The 23863-nt window shown below is 46.1% G+C and overlaps 4 protein-coding genes and 1 long non-coding RNA gene across 6 annotated transcripts; 4 read left to right on the forward strand and 1 right to left on the reverse strand.

Moving 5' to 3' along the window:
- The first annotated feature begins 3 nt into the window (after nt 1–3).
- LOC136185399 (uncharacterized) lies at nt 4–1665 on the forward strand. Its single transcript, XM_065972518.1, has 4 exons — nt 4–951; nt 1006–1053; nt 1119–1215; nt 1274–1665. Exons 1-4 carry the CDS (start codon nt 4–6, stop codon nt 1585–1587), a joined length of 1407 nt encoding a protein of 468 aa, XP_065828590.1. The 3' UTR covers nt 1588–1665.
- Nucleotides 1666–1785: 120 nt separating this feature from the next.
- LOC136199525 (thyrotropin receptor-like) lies at nt 1786–3775 on the reverse strand. The gene has a single exon (XM_065989740.1). The coding sequence runs from the start codon at nt 2924–2926 to the stop codon at nt 1901–1903; it is 1026 nt and encodes a 341-aa protein (XP_065845812.1). The 5' UTR covers nt 2927–3775; the 3' UTR covers nt 1786–1900.
- Nucleotides 3095–13539, forward strand: LOC136199523 (uncharacterized). Its single transcript, XM_065989738.1, has 14 exons — nt 3095–3284; nt 3351–3402; nt 3448–3585; nt 3668–4347; nt 4409–4465; nt 4516–4650; nt 4698–4889; nt 4938–5015; nt 5089–5132; nt 5193–5372; nt 5473–5545; nt 5599–5844; nt 5901–6140; nt 6200–13539. The coding sequence occupies exons 10-14, from the start codon at nt 5215–5217 to the stop codon at nt 13355–13357; spliced, it is 7875 nt and encodes a 2624-aa protein (XP_065845810.1). The 5' UTR covers nt 3095–3284; nt 3351–3402; nt 3448–3585; nt 3668–4347; nt 4409–4465; nt 4516–4650; nt 4698–4889; nt 4938–5015; nt 5089–5132; nt 5193–5214; the 3' UTR covers nt 13358–13539.
- A 179-nt stretch (nt 13540–13718) lies between these two features.
- On the forward strand, nt 13719–14877 carry LOC136199526 (uncharacterized). 2 transcript variants are annotated; one of them, XR_010673085.1, is made up of 5 exons: nt 13719–13791; nt 13847–13894; nt 13961–14067; nt 14118–14235; nt 14378–14876. It is a non-coding gene; the product is annotated as an uncharacterized lncRNA (long non-coding RNA). The 2 variants fall into 2 exon arrangements; XR_010673084.1 differs by having other exon boundaries at nt 14118–14877.
- A 778-nt stretch (nt 14878–15655) lies between these two features.
- On the forward strand, nt 15656–22912 carry LOC136199524 (uncharacterized). The gene is made up of 26 exons (XM_065989739.1): nt 15656–16327; nt 16523–16614; nt 16669–16758; nt 16809–16907; nt 16960–17058; nt 17113–17211; nt 17263–17361; nt 17411–17509; nt 17562–17660; nt 17711–17809; nt 17858–17956; nt 18012–18110; nt 18163–18261; nt 18321–18419; nt 18469–18567; nt 18619–18717; nt 18767–18865; nt 18923–19021; nt 19071–19169; nt 19229–19327; nt 19392–19490; nt 19537–19632; nt 19730–21776; nt 21837–22235; nt 22288–22564; nt 22615–22912. The coding sequence occupies exons 1-26, from the start codon at nt 16297–16299 to the stop codon at nt 22733–22735; spliced, it is 4935 nt and encodes a 1644-aa protein (XP_065845811.1). The 5' UTR covers nt 15656–16296; the 3' UTR covers nt 22736–22912.
- Nucleotides 22913–23863: the final 951 nt, after the last annotated feature.

The following is a 23863-nucleotide window of genomic DNA, read 5'->3' on the forward strand; positions in this document are numbered from 1 at the left end:
GGCATGACACTAAAGTTCACAGAGGGTCAAACAGTGGACAAATACGTAGACCAGTCGGGGGGAAAAGTTGAATCCGAATTTTTCTCATTGATTTTTCCTCCCGACGCAGTCGAGGGCAGTGCCGTTAAAGTTGGTTTCACGGTTTACGAGTATCAGTCGGAAGAGTCAGAAGGGGTTGAAGAAGACACGGACATAACAGATCTTCTGGTGCTACATCCGTGTGGCATAAATTTTGCAAAAAATGTTACAATCAAGATGAGGTTGTTGTCATGTGTTGAAGATCAACGCGTTTTTCTTTTTTACAAGGGGCCAGACTCCATCGTAGTTTACAGCGACTACCTGAGTCTCAGTGACGATCACGACTCCGACTCGTATACTGACACTTGTGTTGGAGTGATTCCGACTGAAGTACGTAGCGGAAGGCTCCAAACTTTGTTTCGCGGAACCGGGATGTCGGCTGTCCTTCACGATTCATATCTAGACATTACAACTAAGCATTTCTGCGGGTTCTTTGCGATGTTGTTTGGCTGCAGTGGCCACGACTATCGCGTGATAGCGATTGGTAATTGGAATATAGGTGATACTTTGATAAAGGATGCAGTAATTGACATTTATTTCACATCTGAAAAAAATTCTCCGCCTGAAATCGAAGAGCGCAAAAAACGATCTCCTTTGCTTATCGACAATTGTGTCAGAATCTATTTCAATGGCGCCGTTAGTATTGAAGTTCGAAATATTTTGTCTGGTTGGAAATTAGTTACGGAAACTCCTATACTCATGGACGAAAGAAGCATAAAGGAAGCAATGAAATGTTCATACCACGTTGAAAGCTTGATGCTAAAGAAGCCGCAAAATGAAGAAGCAGCTAACCTTCCACTGCCGCTTGAACTGCGTCTGACGGGCGGAGGAAACGACCGTCGTCTCTCATTGGCAGAACGTTCAGCATACCAAGTAGAGGCGAGAAAAAAATTAAAGCGGTTTGGGTGACAGTTTTTCTTTATGTAGACTCTGTGTTCAGCATCGTCACCAGGAGAAAGTGACGCTGTCAAACCAGTAAGATATAGCATATCGTTCAACGCCCCATTATTGGAGTGATATTTAATTCTTCATTTAAACAGGAAATTTCTCAAGCGATTGCTGCTGTTGATCAGCCGCCGATCAACGTAGCTGCACAACGCTCAGGGCCATCAATGGAGTCTCTGAGTCGTAGACAGGGTAAAAGATAAGTTTCATGAGACAGAATTTAGATTTCACATTTTCATTTTGCATGCAGATGATGAGCTAAGCCGAATTCCAACGGGACAAGAAATTCTTTCTTTGTCAAAAGAAATTGTTGGCAAATGGAGATTTATTGCTAGGCGCCTTGACTTTGCGAACGGTGACATTACAGAAATTGCGGTAAACGAAAAAGGTGACGTTAGAGAACAAGCGTATCAGATGCTCACGAAGTGGAAGAAAAGGAATGGAAATGCGGCATCAGTCAAAGAGCTGTGCGAAGCCCTCGAAAAGGAAGATCTGAAAGCAGCTGCTCAAAAGGTATATGGCTACTCGTCGTCTCTGAATGACGAGGGCAGCATTAGTATTTAGTAATCAATATTTTTAATCAACTCTTTCGTATTAACCGCTATTGTGGTTGCTTCTTCGTTTTTTACCTAAATTGTTCATTTGGATAAATCGTTGAGCTATCTCTGAGAGCAGAGACCATACAGGCCTTTGACTACGTACGTGGGCGCTCGCGGACGAGTTAAGCGTGTTATGTTACGGTATATATGGTAGGTGCTGAGAAAACAAATGGTTGGAAGTGACCATGCCAACAAAATGAACTAGCCCGGTAATAACATATTAATGCATGCAAGTGTTTCATGGGTTAATTAAAAGACGGGTGAAAGTTGCCTTTAGTTTAAACGTCAATTCGCATTGAAGATGATGAATAGTTTGTCTGACTTGCCACTCTTGTCAGAAGCGGATCTTGTCCTTCTTCTGATGAGTAAATTTCGCTTATTCGACGCGGTCGTCCGCATTTGTAACAAATGCAAGCCCAAACGCTCACAACTGATTTGAAAAAAGGCCGGGAAAGCAGCGTGAACACCAGCGGATTGCAAATAGCCACTGATGCAACGCAAATTAGGTCATAGTAAAGAAATTCGTAGTTAAAAAAATCGTCTTCAAGAAATACTGCAATTACCGTGCCGTATACGCACCAAAAAATGAAAGATCCAAATGCAATAACAATGAGCCGAATTTGTAGACCGGTGACTGGAGCACCGGAACGGCTTCCTTGTCGTTTGATCATTACCAGAAGGACAATGTATACGACCACTGCTATGAATAGCAGACATAAAATAGCAAAGCCCGCTGGGGTGTCCGTCATTGGAAGGCACTTTGAAGAATCGAACGCGTTTTCATCAGTTGGGACATCTTGCACGACATATTGGACATAACAGTATCCTCCAATGGATACCCCTATCCATTCAAATACAACTATTGATATGATGCACATACGTGAGGAGTACTGTGAACAAGCAAAAGAAATCAGGAAGTAAAAAGCTATTGTTGCTGTAACAACTGAAGACATCGCGCCGCTTATCATCTGTAGACACGCCGACGGGACGCATAAGGCATCCACAACTGCTCTGTTGCTAAACACAGAGCACGGCCATGCTGTGAATAACAGGTAGAGTAGCATTTGAACGCCAAGTAAAAGGTCTGCCACTGCCAAATTGATAATCAGAATTGATGGAACGCTGTTCCTTTGATCACTTCGACGGGTACAGCGCCACAGCAACACAGAAAGGTTGCCAACAAGAACTAGGATTGTGCAAATGAGCCAAAGGTAGTCAACGTCGTTTGTTCCTATGAGCGACGGAAGTTTAAAAGGGTAGAAAGTTCCGTTTCCACACTGGATTTCGTCGCGTTGTTGGCCCATGGCTCTTTGGAATTGATATCGAGTCTCCCACCAATATTTGCTCACATGATCTGTAGGTTATAGGCCTGCAAGTTGGCAAGAACGGCATCGATTTAAGACCAACAAATGCGCGGGCGATAAAGTCAGAGGGTCGATAACGCAAAAAGGAAAGACTCTGGATAGGGGACGCACGTTAGCAGTTCAGCTGCAAAGTCCCAGGGCAAAGTCCCATCATAGATCATAGATGTCTTCTATTACATCTATGGTCCCATTCCCGGTCGCTCCGGACGTAAGCACTCGGTTCACTTGCATTCACGACGTCGTTCCGCAGAGTTGCAGAGACGAGGAGCCCGTCCTGCCCGAAGAGAGAAGCAAGAGCGTACGTGAGGCGATCTCGTCTCTCCTTCTCATTTAGAAGGCAAAGAAGAACGATTTTCTCTTGTAGAAATAGCGTTGACAATCGTGGATTCTGAAATCAAGAAAAGGCAGAAGCGAAGGTAGAGTTTTTGTGAATTGTGCGAACCTTTCAGATGCTTTCTTAGATTTGCCAAGCACTTCAGAAAGCCATCCTAAACGTGAAACCACTTCAAGTTTAGAAATGACCAGGATGACTGTGTCGCCGATATAGCATCGCAGCACCGCCAGTCAGAGTGACAATGACAGATAATCCTTCCTATCAGGTAGCTGGCATTCACTGAGTGGACAGCAGCAGCTAAACTTTCTATGTGACTTCGTTGACGTAGGATTTTTGTTTCTTTTCAGCGAGAGAACATATGGTATGTGCAGTCAATATAAGAAACGATAAGATTCACATCACAAGCACAATGATCAACTGGCACTTCCAGGTAAGCCGGATTCTTATTGGCAGACTGGGGCCGCGGGATCGTTCGTAGGGGCCGGATCCATCTCCTTCGCGTGGGAGCCCTCGGTGGGAGGTGCACTTGTGGGGGCTTGCATTCTCCTGCTTGACCAGAGAGATGCGTCAGATTACATCCTTCACTTGGGAGAACTCCCACTTCTACAGCTTGTACAACGGAGTGTGCAGGTCGTGCGAAGTACACGGTTTACGTAGCGTGCGTTGCGCCGACGCGTTCGACTGGCACCACGGATACTAGAAGAAGGGGATTGGAAACGCTAGCGCGTTAGCGTATGAACCATGCGCCAGATGCGTGCCACGGGCACGCCCACTCACTCACGGCCGTGTCACCTGCCAAGTAGGCTTTCTCTCTCTTAGAGGACGTCCTCCGGAAGATCGACGATTGTTTAAACAGACAAGGGATTAAATAGAGTGCCTGTATCGTAGAGTTTTTTGCTCCCTCCAGCCTAGGCTTGCTAGAAAATCGACGATTATGTCATAATATCTGCTCACTCCAACGTTGTCGTCGAACTGTCGCTCCCAGCTTCGCCGCTAGTGCAGGAATCGTGCGGCAACCACTAGAACGGTCAGTCAGGCATGCAACTGCGTGGTTTGCAACGATCGCTTGTCCTTCCGCTTTCCAATAGAGCCATTTTTCTCGCGTAACGTCGCGATACTTTGTCGAATTTTCACCGATTTCAGCGGTAGCCAACAATGATATTTTTTGTCAATATGTAAACCTTATGCATTGTAGTGTGCAACTGAGCCAAAGTAACTATGCCTCGCAAAAGAACAAACCTTGCACGACGGCCCAAAAACTACGAGCGATATTGCGGCGGATAGACCACAACAGGCGCTTGGGATCGATCGAAGACCCTCGAAAAATGCTGTGAGACGTTGCATTTTCAATATGTATCGCTAAACACAGTTCTTTAGGCTGAAGAAGTTTGACCAGACTCAAAGTTCGTCTGAATGTCCTCCGGAAGCAGACGAGTCATTGAAGAAATCGATCACCTTGCCCAGCGCCGAATGGTTGATTGTTGGCGGCAAGGATTCAGCCACGAAAAAAGACTTCAGAAAGCGCTTCGGTAGCGACGATAGCTGACGTATCCGGGAATCAAGAAACACGTGACCGTGGCACGCATCTAACTCGCGTTTCCAATCCCCTTCTTCTAGTATCCGTGCTGGCACTCTGCACTCAGTTCAAGCTGTACTCTCACTACGTCGCGTAGTAGTCGAGTCGTCTTCACTACGGTTAGTGCTTGCATGTCATTGACTGGTAGCGTTGCCGCCGCCACGGCTACTTTCACCGACTCGCTCCGAGTAGCTTCGCAAAAGGGTCTGGCTACCTAAGAAGACGCCATCACAGAGGTGATAACCGCCTTAGATCAATCCCGCCCTCAGACCACGCACTTTTTGTATGTAACTCAGACTGTGACCACGTCGGAAAGAAATGAAGAGAAGACACCGTCTTTTTCTTGACGTGCTTCTCATTCTGCGACTGGTCTCGGAAATCTCGTCGGACTGTTCAATACCGAGCGATCCGTTTGCGGCAGCTACTGTGAAAGCTGCTAGGGCCGTGGCTCAGTCAGTTTGCTATGCAACTAATGGGTAAACGCTTCCTGTTCGTTTTTCGAAATGGTGTTCAAAATATCGCTAAATTAAGCTTGTTGCGCGTGACGTCATTCTCCTAACGTGTTGCTCTTTCTAGTTGCTTCATTGACTGCACCAGCTGCGTACCTTTCGGCCAAACACAGTCGCCTACTGGCTTCGGTTCTTGTCTGGTTAGACGGACAGGCACAACGCTGACGGATAACTAATAACGGCTGAGCTTTAGGTCTGCAACGGAAAATTAACATATTACAGCGGATCGTCTACTAGAATACCCTGTGACGACGAAAACTTGTGCACGAGAGATGATCGCTGCGATTTCAGACGTTGCAGAGGAACTCCGTTTAGCTGCAAATCTTGTCAAACGTGCAACGGTGCAAGTTGCACCCTCAACTCAGGCCATTGTCTTATCAGCTCCACGTGTTATGCGAACTCGGACCGAAAGGGAGTTTCGGGAAATGACGGCTGCCAGGCAAGTGCAATCAATAAGCAAAATCCGGTTCACACGACTCTTGTATTGTGTTCTAGGAATGCAATGTGCTAAAGGATACCTCTGCTTGGTCAGACGTTTCTGGCGGCGCCTGCGACGACAACGATCTGTGCACGAAAGACGATCAGTGCAAAGACGGCAACTGCGTCGGTACGGCGTTCACTTGCAAGTCGTGCGAATCGTGCAACGGAAATGGCTGCACCATCAATAGCGGTCACTGCGTCATCGACGACACGTGCCATACCAACAATCAGGTCAATCCTTCCGAGCAATGCCAGGTAAATCGAATGATTTGCGTTTGTTTGCTTTTCTTTTGCGAGCGCGCGTTTTCTCATAGGCGTGCAAGTCGTCTAGCACTAGTGTCCAGTGGACAGCGCTCACAGATCAAGTTTGTGACGACGGAGACGCCTGCACCTACAACGACAAGTGCACGAGCACTGGTATATGCCAAGGCGCGCTTCTGAACTGCAACCTTGTCTGTCAGACGTGCCAGGGCACTTCTGCATGTAAAGTCGCCGGTTGCATCACGTCGGACGGAACGTGCGGCTGCTCCATACCCAAGAACGGCGTCGACGTCTGCTACGACAATAACGACGTCAATCCCGACAATCAGTGTCAGTATTGCAACATAGCAACGCCGACGGCGTGGACGAACTATCCGACGCAACCCTGTGACGATCAAATTGCGTGCACGCGAGACGACACGTGCAATGAAGGAACGTGCAGCGGAACCGATTTTAGCAGCGAGTGCGCCGTTCATACAGTGTCTACGAATCCCTGCGTGCAAAGCACGTATTGCGACGGTTCGAACTGTCTTCCGGTCTACCACGATTCGAGTGAACAATGCTACTCGAACCAAGATGACTGCGACTATCCGGACTTGTTTTGCAGCGGCGACGAGGCGACGTGTCGCTACTGCGACGGCAGTGGCTCGTGCACCGATGTTCTAAACACGAAGAAGCCCACAACGGGAGTCGACATTACGAACGCTCTCGTGTCGGTTTTCTCCGCCCTGACGCCGTCTCAACTCCTCGCGCCCGTTCAAGGCGCAGACGGAAATCCGTACCTGATGTTGACGGATAGGCAAGCGATCAAAGTGAGGTTTCAAGGTTTCAAAGTGCCGTGCGACAAAGTTACAATCAATTGGCAACTAGTCGACACGGCAAACGGCGACGCCGTCGTCTATTCGTCGACCGGCCAGATCAGCATTGCCAGTGACGTCGTTCACGACGTTACCGTCACCAGTCAGTTCACCCTGACGAACGGCGGCACGTACGTGATCAAAGCGACGGCGAGAAATGTGAGAGGAGCCGAGAGCTTGAAGAATTCCGACGAAATTCTCGTTGACGATACCAAGCCGACGATCGGTGTCGTCTATGACGGCAAGCAACCACAAGCGAACCAGTATCTCGACATTGACTATCAGTCCGGTACTGGCAGCATAGCCATTCACTGGGATCCGAGCACAATTCAGGATTCGGAAAGTGGGATCGATACTGATTCGTTTCGCATAGCCGTAGGCTTGACGGCCGGTGGCACCGACATCAACGACTACGTCGAATCGGCCAGTAAAGAAATCACAGGCCTAAGCCTGACCCACAACACCAAATATTTTGCAACGCTTCGGGTGTACAATCGAGCGGGTCTCTTTCAAACTCAATCGTCGGATGGTGTCACCGTGGATACGACCGCTCCTCTGACGGGAACGCTTACCATTGTCAATAGTGCGTCTGAAACGTCGCAAATTGACTATTACACGTCGCCGAGTCGTCGCATTGTCGCCACCCTTCTGGGCTGCAGCGATGCGGAAAGTGGGATTCTGAAAATTACGTGGACGGCGTGCGCCACCAACGTCAATGACCCGAATGATTCGGCGTGCAACACGGACGGCTATCAAACGTACGCTTGCTCTGATCCGGCAGATTGTCTCATAGACGTCACATTCCAGACGTCCGATCGAATTCTCCACAACGGAAACTTTCAATCAGGGTACCTCTATACGCTTAGTCTAATTATTCAAAACAGAGCTCTTCTAACGAGCACTATTGACTCAAATTCGGTCCTAGCGGACTATGACGACCCACTTGGCGGGACCGTCTTCGACGGCTTGGTCTCCGACGCAGACTACCAGTTTCTTAATACTTCCGTCGATGCCAGGTGGTTTGGATTTAGCGATGATCAGAGCGGCTTGGATTTCTGTCAATTGGCCGTCTACGAGGAATATCTCGAACCGACGAAACGGCTTCTGTCTGATTTCCGCAACGTGCCTCTTTCTGGTAATACGACCGTATCCAATCTAGTCTTGAAGGCTGAAACGACGGTCTATGCGGTGGTTCGATGTTTCGACAAAGCCGGCTTCTACACGGACGTTGCTTCCGATGGAGTCTTCATCGATCCGTATCACCCTACGGCAACGGAGATATTGGACATACGATACGAAGACAGCGTCAACGATGAGAACGTAGACAGAGACTATCAAGTGGAGCAGAGCGGCGTGAAATCCAAGTGGCGTGTGTTTCCGTCAGCAAGCGGACTGGCTTCGTGTAAATGGTCGCTCAGCTCCGCCAGTGACGACGATTCAAAACTAGGCGACGTCGTGCCCTGGCAATCTATTTCTCCCACGAGCACGACGAACACATACGATATTCAATTGACCGTCTTTGTGACGAACTACGCGGCTGTAAGCTGTACCAGTCGAGCCGGTTTATCTACCACTGTCTTCTCAGATGGAATCGCTGTGGATAACACCGATCCTATTGTCGGTGTTGTGTATGACTTGTGCCTCGATAGGTGCGGAATCTCAACAGACATTGCGTACTCTTCAAATGTCAGCGCTTTGCGATTTCGATGGGAGGGTTTCTACGACGCCGAAAGCGGGATCGAGTACTACGAATGGAATTACGATCGCGACTGCAGCAAATCCTTTATATTGAGCAGCTTCGTCGACGTCGGCCTAGTCGATGAAGTCGTATCAGATCAGTCGCTCGATCACAACGTCCTCTACTGCGTCACCGTCGCCGCCGTCAACGGAGCCGGTTTGAAGGCATCCAACTCGACGAACGGCGTGCTCATCGACGCGACGCCGCCCGCGAAGGTGATCGTTCGCGACGGCGCGAATCCTTCGACGGACATCGACTATCAGTCGTCCAATACGACGTTCTCCTTTACTTGGCCTCTTGTTACAGACTCTGAATCTTATATCAGTCGCGTGGAAGTCGCTTTGGGCGCCGTTCCTAATGGAGAGGATGTCGTGTCGTTGACGGACATTAGCACGACGTCGACGTCGCATTCTTTTGAGAATCTCTCTCTCGGACAGAATCGAGTGTACTACGCAAAGGTTTGCGCGACCAACGGCGCACGAGTGACGACTTGCATGCATTCTGACGGCGTTCTCATCGATGTGACTCCGCCGGCAAACGGCGTCGTGATTCACGGCACGGTTCAGCCGGGAATGACGTATCAGGCGACCGACGAGCAGATCGCCGCTCACTGGTATGGATTCAAAGACTTGGAGAGTAGCGTCAAGTCTTTTGAATGGGCTATCGGAACCAGTCCAAGCCTCACTGATATTCTAAATTTTACATCCGTCGGCAGCAATGTTTCTTTCGAGGCTAAGTTACGTCTTGTAAATGGAGGAAAGTACTTTGTTTCGGTCATCGGCTACAATAACGCCGGGTTGCAAGTCGTTAGCGTGTCTAGCGGAGTTGTAGTCGACGTTACGGCCCCATCACCGGCTTCCGTTTCCATCAGACTTACGTGGCCCTCAGTTCCCACGGGAATAGTTGCGTCGTGGGAAGACTTCATTGACATTGAAAGCGACATATGGTATTATAAATGGGCTATCGGTACCGAGCGATGCGGCACTCAAACGCAGGCGTACGTCAACGTCGGCGGCAATACGTCGGCGTCGACTTACGACGTCGAGTTCGCTTCGGGTCTGAGCTACTACGCATCGGTCGTTGCAAGAAATCGAGCTGGCCTCTCTTCCAAGAGTTGCTCAGACGGCGTTTTGTACGACGATAGCCCGCCCGTTGCAGGAGAAGTTCGTGACGGAGATGGAATCGTTGACATTGACTATCAGTCTTTTGGAGATTCGTTTTCCATCAATTGGGTTCCGTTTGTAGAGATTCACAGCGAGTTAGACCAATGTTCTGTTGGTATTGGAAGCACAGACGGCGGCAGTGCAGACATTCACGATTTCACTCCCGTTCTGCTGGAGGAAACTAGTTACCAATTTTCGTCACTTTCCCTGCAGCACGGGTTCGAGTACTACGGTCTCGTTCGCTGCAATAATACCAAAGGACTATCAGCTACTGTTTCGTCCGATGGAATGACTATTGATTTGACGCCTCCCATACCAGGCCAAGTTCGTACTCGTGCGTTCCAGGTTTTCGTTGACACCATCAACGTCACCTGGACCAGTTTTATTGACAATGAAAGTTCTATTGAAGCGTATTCTTGGTCGATTAGCAGCGGGCGAGCTTTGCAGCAAGACGTCTTGAATTTCACCGACGTAAAGCTAAACACTTTAGGGTCAGCCGTGGGACTTACGTTGAAAGATAAGGAAACGTACTTTGTATCAGTTAGGGCGGTCAACTTTGCAGGATTGTCGTCTGTAAGCAGTTCGACTGGATTGCTTATTGACACGTCGCCTCCTTTGGCTGGTAGAATCTATGACGGAATGAACGGCGATGATGTTGACTTCTGGTACAGTGACGTCGGCTTCTGGTCGCACTGGTCAGAATTCGTCGACGATGAAAGCGGCGTTGTCTCGTACCGGTGGCTGATTGGAACGAACCTTGAAGGATGTCAAGTTCTCGTTGCGACTGAGGTTGCAGAGAATAGAACCGCTTTCTGTCAGTCGTGCCATTTCATTCCCGGGGTGCAATATTTTGTGACCGTTGAAGGCACGAACGGAGCTGGGTTGAAGAGCACCGCGTCTTCAGACGGTTTCGTTGTCGATTTGACAGCACCTGACTCGGGCACAGTAACCAGTTTGACATGGGCGTCCAATGACGTTTTGACGATCGACTGGTCCGGCGCGTCGGATCCAGATACTGGCATTTCGTCTTGCCTTGCAATTGCTCATAATTTGGCCGGCTGGGCGAAGCGTGTCCCGCTTACCCACTTTGACAAACAAACTCTGCAATTGAACGCCTCGTTGTGCTGCCAGAATGACAGTCTATTGACTGTTTATGTCACCTGCACGAGCAATTCGAATTTGACGTCGAAATCTCCATCAGCTGTCACTGATGCTACACCGCCTCACGCCGGACAAGTGTCCTTAGCGGGCTACGACGACTCGTCTATGACTCTAACTTGGAACGGATTTTACGATCCCGAATCTCCGATTGACCGCCTCGATGTAACGCTCAGGGTCGGCAACTCGGCTTCACGGTCAGTCATCCTACAGCCAGCCAGATCAATATATACGTTTTACTCGGACATGTCTCTGTACGGAACTATAGCGGCTGTTACTGCGAAAGCAGTGACCATCATTGGCCTGGAGTCAGACACTGTGGCTGACACCTTTTCCCTTGACCCACCTTCTGTTGAATTGAGTCCCGCTGATTGCTGCGACGTAAGTATCCAGTACAGCAAGTCTGCAATCAAGGTCTCCTGGGCGTGGCGAAACGATATGAACAACAGGTCCATCGATCTTGGCTATGAGTACCGTTTCAGCATAGGGACGATAGAAGGAGGAGCTCAGATTCTTCCGTACACCATCGTCGGTAGTCAGTTCGACGCCGTCTGTTCGGATTGCGCTTTGCTGCAAGGAGTTGCCTACTACGTTAATTTGCAAGTTTCGTTCGACGACTTTTCGACGTTCTTCGATGTTCAATCACCTGCTGTTATTATTGATTTCACTCCGCCAACTATTGGCAAAGTTCTAGACGGGTTGAATGTCGACGTAGACTTCTTTGCGATCAACGACACTTTCGAGGCGACGTGGAGCGGATTTACGGATCCAGAAAGCGCTGTAAAGACATGCAACATCTCTTTATTCGACAGCGTATCTTCCCTTGTTGTCTGGACAGCCGAAACCGAGTCAAATGGAACTGGCACTGTAAGCAATTCATTTGGCAGCGTAACGGTAGCGTGGTTTCATAAAGCCGCGTATTTTACGTATGTAAAGTGCATATCAAGCAGAGGACTCTTCTCTGTAGCGGAGTCAAACGGGTTCGTCGTGGACGCAACTCCTCCGTCAGGCGGACGCGTTTCGTTTAGTCTCACTCGGTTGGAGAACGGTATGACTTACGCCGAATCCGACTGGGACAATTTTAGAGACGACGAAAGCGGTGTCACATCCTACTGGTGGTATCTCTCCAGTCGAAACGAAGATAATCTTCGCGAGAAAGACGTCGGAACGGCTTCCTCCTATTCCGCGACGTTCAATTTGACAAGTCAGATAGAATACCGAGTCACAGTTGAAGCGACTAATCGCGTCAATTTGCGCTCTCGCAAGCATTCCAATTGGTTCTTCTACGACGTGACTCCTCCTGTCAGTTCCGGGGTGATTGACGGTCCGGGTGCAACTGACGTCGATTATCAGCTTTCCCTCGTCGGCTATTCCGCTTCGTGGGGCAAATTCGTAGACAACGAAACGTCGATTGTCGATTGCTTTTGGTTCGTCGGAACTGAGCCTGGCGGCAGTCAGGTTTTGTCTCCTCAATCGGTTGGAAGTCAGAAAACAAGCGCTACTTGCGAACATTGCATTCTCACTCCTGGACTGACGTATTACTCGACTGTTCTTTGCTACAATTCGGCCGGGCATCAGACCAGCGAGTCCTCGGATGGCGTTCTCGTCGACACGACGTTACCGGTTTCTGGTCAAGTCTACGACGGAAAGGGTAAAGTCGATCTGACCTACCAGAAAGATGCATCGTTTCTCGACTGCAGCTGGGCGGATTTCAGCGACGCTGAAAGCGGGATCGCAAGGTATCAAGTGTGCGTCGGATCGTCGCAAGGGGTCTGCGATGTGCGCAGCAAAACGGAAGCCGCCGAATCAACCGAGTGGCACTTTTCAGCTCTCGTACTCAAACACGACAGCGCCTATTTCTGCACGGTCTATGGAGTCAACGGCGCTGGGTTGGTTTCTTCGTCTTCGTCGGACGGCGTTCTCGTAGACGTGACTCGTCCTGTCAAAGGAACGGTCATTGACGGCGAACAGTTCGACTCTGACTGTCAGTACACTGACGAGCCAATAGCGGCAACGTGGCGCGATTTCTACGACGTTGAGTCGGGTATTGTGGAGTATGAGTGGGCTATCGGTACGAGCCAAGGTGCAGAGGACGTCCTGCCGTTCATTTCGATTGGACTTAGCGAGACGGCGAGTTATTCGAGCAACTCCACTGCATCCAATCAACGTTTGTTCGTTACTGTTCGCGCACGTAATGGGGCAAATGGAACGACTGATGCTATTTCAGACGGCCTTGTCATGTACAAGCGTGAGGACGGGCTTCCTCAGGGCTGTGTGGCTTTCAACGATAGCTAAGGAATGCTGCGCGTTTCGAAAGATCGCACAAAAATAGCACAAACGGCATTTCTTTATCACAAAGTCTCTAGAGAATGACACTTAATTGCTAGCACATGCAGTGTTTAGAACCAAAAAGTCCTTTCTTCACAATTCGTTGTTATTAGATGTCTAGGATAAAATACATGCAGCTTGCTATAGAATCACGAGACAGACACCAATCTACACATGTTCGGTTTGGCGTCGACCGCCGCCGTTACAAGCGACTCGAACTTCTGGATTACCCCTTCCTTATTTAGATTGGACACGTCTTCGTTGCTTTCTCGACCGAATGCTTGAGAAAATCGACCGTTTTACGAAGTATAAGAGTAGCCTAGTGGGACGCACGTTAGCAGTTCAGCTGCCTGCAAAGTGCAAAGTCCCAGGGCAAAGTCACATTCCCCGTCGCTCCGGACGTAAGCTGACGTTGGCACTCGGTTCACTTGCATTCACGACGTCGCCGCTCCGCAGAGTTGCAGAGACGAGGACCCCGTCCTGCCCGAAGAGAGATGCAAGAGCGTACGTGAGGCGATCTCGTCTCTCCTTCTCATTTAGAAGGCAAAGAAGAACGATTTTCTCTTGTAGAAATAGTGGAATTCGTTCAATAGATCAAGCAAGGACAAGGTTAGTGCAGGGAAAGAGAATGATAGGGTCTAATGAGCTGGTATTGAATCTGAGATCGAATTCTCATGGTGAAGTAGTTCAATAAGGAGTTTTATTGATTATTTATTTATTTTTCTAGCTGCGAAAATCCCTTTTCTTTGTTGTCACTGTTTAGTGGAAAACAATGCGCAGGATCATGCTTCAGGGCAAAGGAATGTTGCAACAAACGAGAGTGACGATGTTAGGAACGACTTGAGGTAAGGTTGAGACAATTTAGGGAATACACCTTCAAAACATGCAATCTCAAAATCCGACAAACGTTCAAACGCACCGTTTGAACACGTCATTAATTGTTTCTATTCTCGGACCCAAACGCGATGAATAGTGCTTTGCTTGTAGTTGCCTGGGAAATCGTCGCATTCAAATCTGTTGAAGGATGGTGCAATACCCCAGTGATAGGTGCTTGATTTCCAGAATGGAAAATCGGTGAATCCAGGGTTAGCCTGGTGGGTGTTGGCCCAGAGATGTGTAGTAGCTTTGGGCAGGTAACCGACAGAAATTGCGGAAAACCAAAAAGGTGACGTTAGAGAACAAGCGCATCAGATGCTCATGAAGTGGAAGGAAAGGAATGGAAATGAGGCGTCAGTCAGAGCTGTGCAAGTCTCTCGAAAAGGAGGATCTGAAAGAAACTGCTCTGACGGTAGTTGGCTACTCGTCGTCTCTGAATGACGAGAGCAGCATTAGTACTTAGTATTCAATTTTTTTAATCATCTCTTTTGTACTACCCGGTATTTTGCTTGCTTCTTCGTTTTTACCTAATTTGTTCATTCGTGATATCACGTGGGCGCTCACGGACGAGTTGATGGCAGTAAGACTTACCTTGCAATTCAAAATAGTGCTAAACGCAATGTTTCTCGTATGCTTAACTTGCTGCGTCAGTCGCTTAGACGAAGAAACTTCTCTCGAGTTGGGAACGATCATCCGTCTGAATCAATAAAAAGGCTTTTAAAGAGTTGAATTCAGGCGACGATCACATGTTGATGTAATTGAGCTTGCACTTTCAAGGAGCTATATATCCGTTTGTTCAGTTGTGCATGTACAGTACTCGTTTCTACAGCACCAAGCTACCAGAAAAAATGCTCTGTATAAGAATGGAACATACCGTGACAGAACAAGAACGCAAAGTCCACGCAGGTCTCTAAATTGTATTGAATGGTTTATAGGCTTGAATCGATGCTTGAGCGCCACTGCAGGTCATCTTGGCAGCAGTATGTTGCCTTGACGGCTGAGCTGAAGATGCGGATTGCCGTCTTACTTAGGTTGGAAGACAGCAAAGAGCAGAATGTCAAACAATAGACTATACTAGCTATGACGAATATCACCAATGAGTTCTGACTCGCTCTTACAAGCCACATTGCCTTGCAGTCTTTGCTCGTAGTCACCTGAGCGACGTTGGAGCGAGCTAAATGAAGTGACGCTCCGAAACGACAGTTTTTCCCAATGGAGCCCCGATTTTCTAAAAGAGCGCAAAACGAAATATTTCTCGCACGCTTAACTTGATACGTCAGTTGCTTCGACGAAGGAACTACTCTCACGCTGGAAATAAGCTAGAAAACCTTATCATGTGACGACAAACAGAAGAGTCCCGTACAGTTTATCGAATGTCATACGGGACACCAAGGTGCAGACTATGACGAGACTTTCTCCGACTTTCTCCGTCACAGTACGTACTCGCGCACACTAGCCTCTCGGTTGGCCAGTGTTCAGGGCCGTTTGGCCGTTGTTGCCACTATATTTATGATCGGTGGCTCAGTAACTAAGAGTGTTTGGTTGCTTTGAAAATCTGCAATCTAATAAGTGACGTCATGATTACATCACCGGCACCTGACCATGGATGGTATGTGATGCCATTGACGAATGAAAGAGACGACCTTTCTACGACAACTATTAGTAATATGAGGGAGTATGGAGTTTTTCTTGCCTACTTTCTCATAGATAGAATGACTGTGGATTAGCAGTAAGCAGCTTCTTCATGAAGATCATGGATAGTGAATGACGTCATGCCAGACAATGTGATCTCATAATGACATCACTCATCCAAATGCGCGTGATGACGTGATCCAAATGCTCGTGATCCAAATGCTCGTGATCTAGAATGCACGCTTCGCCCTTCTTCACATTTAGCGTCGTTCTTTGAGCCTGAAGAGTAGAGTTACGCCCCAACACAACAACTTGGCAAAAGAAGTTTTTGACCGTGTCTGCGACTCTTCTGCTTACAAGCGTGTCTAGTAAACTAGAAGTTTAGACAACCCCGAGGCATGGCCTCGATGAGCTTAGATGAAAAAGACGGTTCGTTATGTTTTCGCGTCAATTGAGTCATCGCGACCGCGTTCATTCGTTTGAGAAGCACCGTTTTCTTTATGACAGCCTCTCCGCAAGGCGAAGGCTATTATAAAAGGCCGCGCGCGCGCGTCAAGCATGTGCTCTCATTTTGACTGATTTTGATTTCGGAAGATCTGACAATTTTATTTTTCGATTTCGTAGAGTTTTTATCCGCTGTTGGAGGAGGAAATATTGTCCTAATATCACTGTATATTCGTCGCTATCCGGAAACGTGGAAAGAGGCGACAAACACCGTACAACTATTTCTCCTGCGCTTCAAGCAATCGATTGGGGTTCTTTTCATATAGCACGGAAAATCTGCAGTTCATATCTCTCGGAAAGCTAAAATAACAAAACTTTTGATTTCAGCTGGAGGTGATATAGAAGTTTTAGATAAGGTAATGAGGTGTTAGGCATAAGAGGAACATTTTTCACGGTTTGACATCAGGAGGGAATGACGCCTTTTCTTCACGCCGTTTGGAATGGAAATTCAAAGGTCATGGATTTTCTTATAGGACGTGGTTGCAACATTTCTGCAAAAACCTTTGTAAGTACTAAATGCAGGTAACGATTATTTAGCAGTCACAATTGGTTTTTAGAGCGGTAATGGAGCTCTGGCACTTGCGAGTGGAAAGGGTCATTTGAATATTGTAAAAAAACTTGTTCGAATGGGATTCAGTGTCAACGAACTTCATCATGTGAATGATTTATACCATGAGAAATATGTAAACTCGTAATTTATGAATATTTAGAATGACTTAGCAGCGCTTCATTTGGCGTGTCGGGAAGGACACAATAACACTGCGCAGTTTTTAATTTCAGCTGAAGCTGATATTGAAGCTTTGGATAAGGTATTGGTTCATTACCGATTAAAATACAATCTTCTCACGAAATGCTATTAGTGGGGTATCACGCCTTTTCTTCGTGCCGTCACAAAAGGGCATTTGAAAATTATGAACGTTCTTATTAGAAGTAACTGCGACATTTCTGCTAAAAACAACGTAAGTAATAGCAGAAAACGGTAATTACTTATTAATCAGTACTAATTAGAGAGGTAATGGAGCTTTGGCACTTGCAAGTAAATATGGTCGTCTAGCTATCGCAAGACGTCTTGTTGAAATGGGATGTAAAGTTAATAAGTTTGATGAGGTATTATATAATACCAAATAAGTAAGATTTTAGTCATTATAGAAACGTTTAGGATGGCCGTACTTCACTTCATTGGGCGTGTTTGAATGGACACGCTGAAATGGCAGAATTTCTGATTTCATCTGGCGCTAAGATAGAAGTAGTGGATAAGGTAAATGGCTTACTTGCAATTAGGTCATAGATTTCACCGTGTACAATTAGGCAGGTTTTACGCCTTTCCTTTGTGCTGTTTCCGGTGGATATTCAGGAGTCGCCAATGTTCTTATTTGGCGTCGCTGCAACATTTTAGCAAAAACCGACGTTAGTAATGTAATGAAAAGTTTATTTTTTCTCTTATTTGATGTGTAGAATGGTAATGGCGCTCTTGCAGTTGCAAGTCGAAAAGGTCATTTAGATATGGCAAAACTACTTGTTAGAAAGAAATTAAGTGTGAATGAACCTCATCAGGTATTAGAACGTGAGAAATGAAGAAGACTTTTATTATTTATAAATGAATGCTTAGAATGGCTATACTTCACTGCATTTCGCATGTCAAGAAGGACACGGTCAAACTGTTAAATTTTTAATTTCATCTGGAGCTAATAAAGAAGCTGTAGATAAGGTGTTGCTTTACTTTATTTTTTTCTAGTGATTATTATATGGTTTGGCATCAGATAGGGTTTACGCCTTTTCTTTGCGCTGTTTTCAATGGACGCTTGAAAATCATGGATGTCCTTACTAAAAGTGGTTGCAACCCTTTCGCCAAGCTTAGCGTAAGTAATAACGAAGATCAGTTACTTACCTATCAGTAATCACTACTAATGGGATATAGGATGGCGCTGATGCACTGTCAATTGCAAGTGCAGAGGGTCAATTAGAAAGCGCAAAGCAACTTCTTCGAATGGGATTCAGTGTCAATAAATCTAATCATGTATTAGAACCTGAGAGAAAGCCAAAAGCTTTTGTTCATGTCTTTTCAGGAAGGCAAAACGTCACTTCATTGGGCGTGTCTGAAAGGTCAAGCTAAAATTGCTGATTTTCTAATTTCATCTGGAGCTTTAATAGAAGCTGTAGATAGGGTATTAATTTATTAACAATTTGTAAATAATTTTGTCACGGTTTGACTTAAGGACGGATACACGCCTTTTCTTCGTTCCGTTTATAATGGATGCTCAGAAACAATGAATGTTCTTATTAACTATTCTTGCAAACTTTCAGCAAAATGCAACGTGAGTAGTAACCGATACCCATTATTTGCTAATCAGTTTAGCAAAATAGGATGGAAAAGAGGCTCTAATACTTTCAATTCAAAAAAGTCACTTTGATATCACAAAAAAGCTTGTTGAAATAGGATGCAGTATAGATGAACCTGATCACGTACAGTACTGGAACGCTAAAGAAATGTATAAGAAGTTGATTTTTGTGAATGCTCAGGTTGGATGCAATGCACTTCATTGGGCGTGTCAGGAAGGACACGTCGAAACAGTAAAACTTCTAATTTCATCTGGAGCTGATATAGAGGCTTTGGATAAGGTTTGGATTTATTGAATATACGGGGAAAAATCTAGCTTTGGTATTATAGTGGGGATGGACGCCTTTTTTACGCGCCGTTTCAATTGGAAATTTAAATGTCGTGGCAGCTCTTATTCATCGTGATTGCAACATTTTTGCAAAAGACAAAGTAAGAAATCACTGAAACACACGTAATGATTTCCTAATAATAATCTATGATGAATGTAGAATGGTGATGGAGCCTTGGCTCTTTCAAGTCTTATGGGTCATTTGAATATCACAAAACAACTTGTTGGAATGGGACTAAGTGTCAATGAACGTCATAAGGTATTAAAAAGAGTGATTATGATTAAGAAAACTCATTATTTATTATTTATATGTGAATGCTCAGAATGGTTTTACTTGCCTTCATTTGGCATGTCAAGAAGGACACGTTCAAATTGCTAAATATCTTATTTCAGCTGGAGCTAATGAGAAAGCAAATAATAAAGTAACAGTTTTCTTTAAGTATAAATATTTTTTGACTTTGGGAATAGTTTGGTAGAACGCCTCTTCTTGAAGCTGATTTTAACAAGCAATACACTGTCGTTGCAGCTCTTAGACAAAATAAAAAGGAATTTTGCCAGTCAGAGGTACGTCTGCTATAAGCCACTGACGTAACTACATTTAATACATCATGAGGCAGTTTGGGGTTACATTCTATTAATAAGACCTTCATTTGCTTTGCAGGCCGATGGATCTTTTTCCGAAGCAGGCTATGCAATTTTGGCAGAGGAAGAACGTTGGATTGAGAGCAATGGTAACAGAAGAAGCCGAAGGAACGACGACCGTTCTCAAAAAATTTACGACGAGGCTCTAAAACGCGGCTCCGTAACAGCGAATCGTTCTCGTGTCATTGTCGCTGGTCAAGACGGTGCTGGCAAGTCGTGTCTTGTTGATTCTCTTCTAAACAGACCTTTTGAGAATAATAAAGCAAGCACAGAAGGAGCAGCTGTGGAAATGACGCACACTTCAACAAGAGGCTGGGTTGCGACTGACAGCAAGGATCACTTAGATCCGCTTATTGCACAAGGCGTCTATCGCAGCATGAATCGGAAGTTTTCGACGTGGAAAAGCTCGCAAGAAAGCTTTTCTGAATTATCAGATGATTTCACTAAATCATCAAATGATCTCGCAGAAGACATCGACTCCGAGTCAGAAAACGAATCTGAGCGTTTAACCAACCCTTTCACAGGATTGGATACTGGCGAACCGGTAGAACTAGTAGAATCGTTAGCAGAAGATTTGAAAGCGGTTGGCTTTGAAGCGAAAACGCTCACGGCTAACCAGCAACAATTGGTAACCACTTTTCTCGCGAATAAACCAAGTGAAGAAGAGCTTAAACGTAGCAAGGGAGTTCGCGATATCTGGGATTTGGGTGGACAAGAAGTCTATCTCGCCACACATTCGGCACTCATGCCGGACAGCGGTGGTTTTGGGCTGTCTGTATACATGGTGGTAATAGACATCTCAAAAGCACTGTCCGATAAAGCTGAGTCCTTTCATCGATCGTCGGATGGCGAAGTCATAGACCAGCAAAACGATTTGGGATGGATTCGCACCAACGGAGATTTTCCACTTTACTGGTTTAGTTCAATCACGTCAGCCCACGAAGAGATGACTATGGGGGAGCATTGGCTAGGCAAAGACGAAGAGGTGGCTCCACCTCCTGTCTTTGTCATCGCCTCTCACCGAGACGTCTTAGACAGCGACAAGGAAACATTTCCCGATTCAGTGTCAGTGGAAAAGTGGCTGAAGAAGCAAGGAAAACTGTTTGAGCAACTTATTAGCGACAGCGACTTCCTGAAACACATCGTCGTGCCAAACAGACACGGTGACAGGAAAGACTTCAAAGAAATGTCTCATTTCTTCAAGAGAATATTTCTAATAGACAATACGGTTTCCGGTTCAGGGTGTCCTTGTAAAAGCGTTAAAGAAATTCGAGAACGAGTCGATCGCATGACAACGACTTACTGGAACAAAAGGAAAGAGCAGCCTTTATTTTGGGTTTACCTTGAAATTCTTCTGTTTCGTTGGAGTAAAGTCATGAAAACGGTCTTGGCTAAAGTAGACGAAATAGCAAAGCTAGCTCAGCATCCAAAAATTTGCAATATTTCCAGTCGCGAAGAAGTCCTTGTGGCGCTGAAATATCTCGCGAATGTTGGAGCTATTCTCTATTACCCAGAAATAGACGGTTTGAAAGATGTCGTTTTTACGGAACCTAAGTGGGTAATCAAAGCTCTGTCAGCGTTTGTGACAGCGGCAGAGCCCGGTCCAATGATGATGCCGAAGTGGAACACTCTGAAAGAGAAAGGAATAATGTCGAATGACTTGATGAACTATCGTCTAAAGCAAATGCGAGATAAATGTAGCGATTTGACAGGTATTGATCCTGACAGTATTGAAGAAGAAAATAAGCCAATTTTACGACTTCTGAAACTTCTTGACGTAATCACGCCGGTTTCAGAATCGCCCCAATCTGACTTCTATGTACCTTCAATGCTCAAAACGTCGCTTCTCTATCCCTCTACTTGCTGGAAGCGTCTCACTCTTTCCGACTCGCCATGTGACTCTATCCCAGCTCCTCTTATTGTGGTTCCGACGAAACTAAAATTTGTCCCGGAATGCATCTTTTTCCGCCTAATAACCCGCTTTCTAAGAATATATCCGAATAGACCCCGACTTTCACGTCATCAGTGCGTCTTCCTCGTTCGAGATGAGAACTCGCATGTTGAAGGTATACGCAACAACAACAATTTTTTAGGTGCAAAAATATGATTTTATTTTTTGTTTCCAGTTGAAGTTGAGTTGTTGTATCAAGCCCGAGGTAAATGGGTCGCTCTGACGATTCATTTTATTAATGATGAAGAAAAGGCAAAAAAGAAAGGCGATAAGTTCCTGCCTTCAATCAAGAATCAGTTTTCCCAACATTTGAAAAGCGTTTGCCGGCAAGGAACAAAAGGCTTCAAGTATTGCATTTGCTGTCAAATAAAAAAAGCAGTTTGTATCGATAAAGAATTTGGCATTGATTTCAATACTCTTCCTGTGATTGATGAAGAGGATTCGCCAATATTTTCCAACTTCTATAGTCCGTTTGATGTCCCGTTGCCTGTAAAGCAAGAAGAGTTCTTAAGAATTAACTGCTGGTTTGAACGTCCGCCTGTTAATACTACCGATAATAGACTTTCATGCCAGGGTATGACAGCGGAATTGCATTTGCCTTGATAATGCTGTCTTGTTTCTTTCAGATGCACTTCCCAAGGTGATCGACGGCTATCTCATTCGCGCTGTCGCGACTCTAGCCAAAGCGAAATGGGAACAGCTCGCTGTTTTTCTGGGAAAACAAGCTAGTGACATATCGCAGTATCAAGAAAAGTCAAAGGATTATTTTGTTCGGGCCCTGTTGGTCATAGAAGATTGGAATAAAGAAAACGGTAGAGAGGCAACAGCAAATGCTCTTATTCGAGCTTGCGAAAAGTGCGGCATTCATAGAGATAACATTGAAGCGGCTTGCAAGGAACAGTCGTAAGAACTTAGTATTTTGAGGCATCCTATATTCACTGTTTTTTTGTTAGGCTAGGCTCTCAAGGCCAGTCACTTCCGTCACCGAGTTCTTCCCCCGCTACGCGAAGAAAAACGAGTTGCGGCGGTAAACGCCGTTTGCCCTTTTGGTTGAGTTGCATCCACTTCGATTGACGGCGTATACGTGTCTAGTGTGGCGTGTGTATGCCCTTGTATGTCATGATTTACACGGTGTATATGCCCTGTAGAAGTGAGTCATCTCTATCTGTCTATTGATTGTTCTTGTATGTGGCTTTTCCTTGCGTTTCTGAATATATATATGATCGTATTTAATGGAATCATAGATGAGGGAATCAAGTTCGTAGCACCGTGATTTGTAGTGCACTCCATAAGGAAACTAACGCATATATCATACCACTGACCGCTTGTTTGCTTGCTTTTTTTTCAGGTAGGCCGGTAAGACACATGCACACAGCTAACGATGTTATGGTACTTTCGCCACTGCCGTCGCCAATTTGTTTTCGACAAATGCCGTCGCCTATTTAATCAGTCTTCCACAAATTCCGTCGCCCAATTGTCAAAGACAAATGCCGTCGCCCTTCTTTCAAAGAAAATTGTCTGCCTCACGGCGTTTTACGTCCAATCGCGAACTGAAGCGTTTGGAGTAAAAAATTAAAAAAAAATTAATTACGTGGAAGGATGCAGTGTGGCTATATGTATCTTGCTAAAATGATGTTTCTCGTAAGTTTGCCGTCTTTGAAGCGCAGCCTACAATAATTTGTCACGAGGTTGGACACATGGAGGCGGCGATCAAAGCATCATATGGATTGATCGAATGGTTTCTAGGCTCGAATCGATGCTTGCGTGTAACTGCTGTTATTTTGGCAGTAGCATGTTGCTTTGCGAGCTGAGCTGAAGGAGTGGATTGCCGTCTTCCTTAGGTTGGCAGACAGCGAAGGGCAGATCGAATTAATTAATTTTGTCAAATCACTCCTTGCAGGCACGCGACCAATTAGACGGTGACACGCCTACTGGAGGACAACCGGGACTTGCCAAACGCATAAAAGAGCCCGAAACTCTACTTTCCTTCCCTATTACAGAGCTGCCCTGACAAGATCAGAGAGTACTCGTCTATACGAAGAAAAAGGGCAACTCGCGAAAGGCGTCGATCCTTCGCAAAGCCATTACGCGAGTGGGCGGATAACATCGACAAGTGGCCGGCGATTACAGGGACGTATTCGATCATAGCGCCAAGCTCATACACGAGTGAGGTCTTCCTGAATTACCGAAATATCAAGTGCT

This window comes from Oscarella lobularis, chromosome 1 (assembly GCF_947507565.1).
Source record: "Oscarella lobularis chromosome 1, ooOscLobu1.1, whole genome shotgun sequence".
Lineage (NCBI taxonomy): Eukaryota > Metazoa > Porifera > Homoscleromorpha > Homosclerophorida > Oscarellidae > Oscarella > Oscarella lobularis.

Excerpts from the sequence above, each read along its gene's own strand:
- LOC136185399 (XM_065972518.1), top strand. The coding sequence starts at position 4 with ATGACACTAAAGTTCACAGAGGGTCAAACAGTGGACAAATACGTAGAC. Across the intron at positions 1,054-1,118 it reads AAAGTGACGCTGTCAAACCA|GAAATTTCTCAAGCGATTGC; the intron begins GTAAGATATAGC and ends TCATTTAAACAG. Across the intron at positions 1,216-1,273 it reads GTCTCTGAGTCGTAGACAGG|ATGATGAGCTAAGCCGAATT; the intron begins GTAAAAGATAAG and ends TTTTGCATGCAG.
- LOC136199525 (XM_065989740.1), bottom strand. The coding sequence starts at position 2,926 with ATGGGCCAACAACGCGACGAAATCCAGTGTGGAAACGGAACTTTCTAC.
- LOC136199523 (XM_065989738.1), top strand. The coding sequence starts at position 5,215 with ATGAAGAGAAGACACCGTCTTTTTCTTGACGTGCTTCTCATTCTGCGA. Across the intron at positions 5,373-5,472 it reads GTTTGCTATGCAACTAATGG|TTGCTTCATTGACTGCACCA; the intron begins GTAAACGCTTCC and ends TGCTCTTTCTAG. Across the intron at positions 5,546-5,598 it reads CTGGCTTCGGTTCTTGTCTG|GTCTGCAACGGAAAATTAAC; the intron begins GTTAGACGGACA and ends GCTGAGCTTTAG.
- LOC136199524 (XM_065989739.1), top strand. The coding sequence starts at position 16,297 with ATGGCCTCGATGAGCTTAGATGAAAAAGACG. Across the intron at positions 17,059-17,112 it reads GTGTCAACGAACTTCATCAT|AATGACTTAGCAGCGCTTCA; the intron begins GTGAATGATTTA and ends ATGAATATTTAG. Across the intron at positions 19,491-19,536 it reads ATGAGAAAGCAAATAATAAA|TTTGGTAGAACGCCTCTTCT; the intron begins GTAACAGTTTTC and ends CTTTGGGAATAG.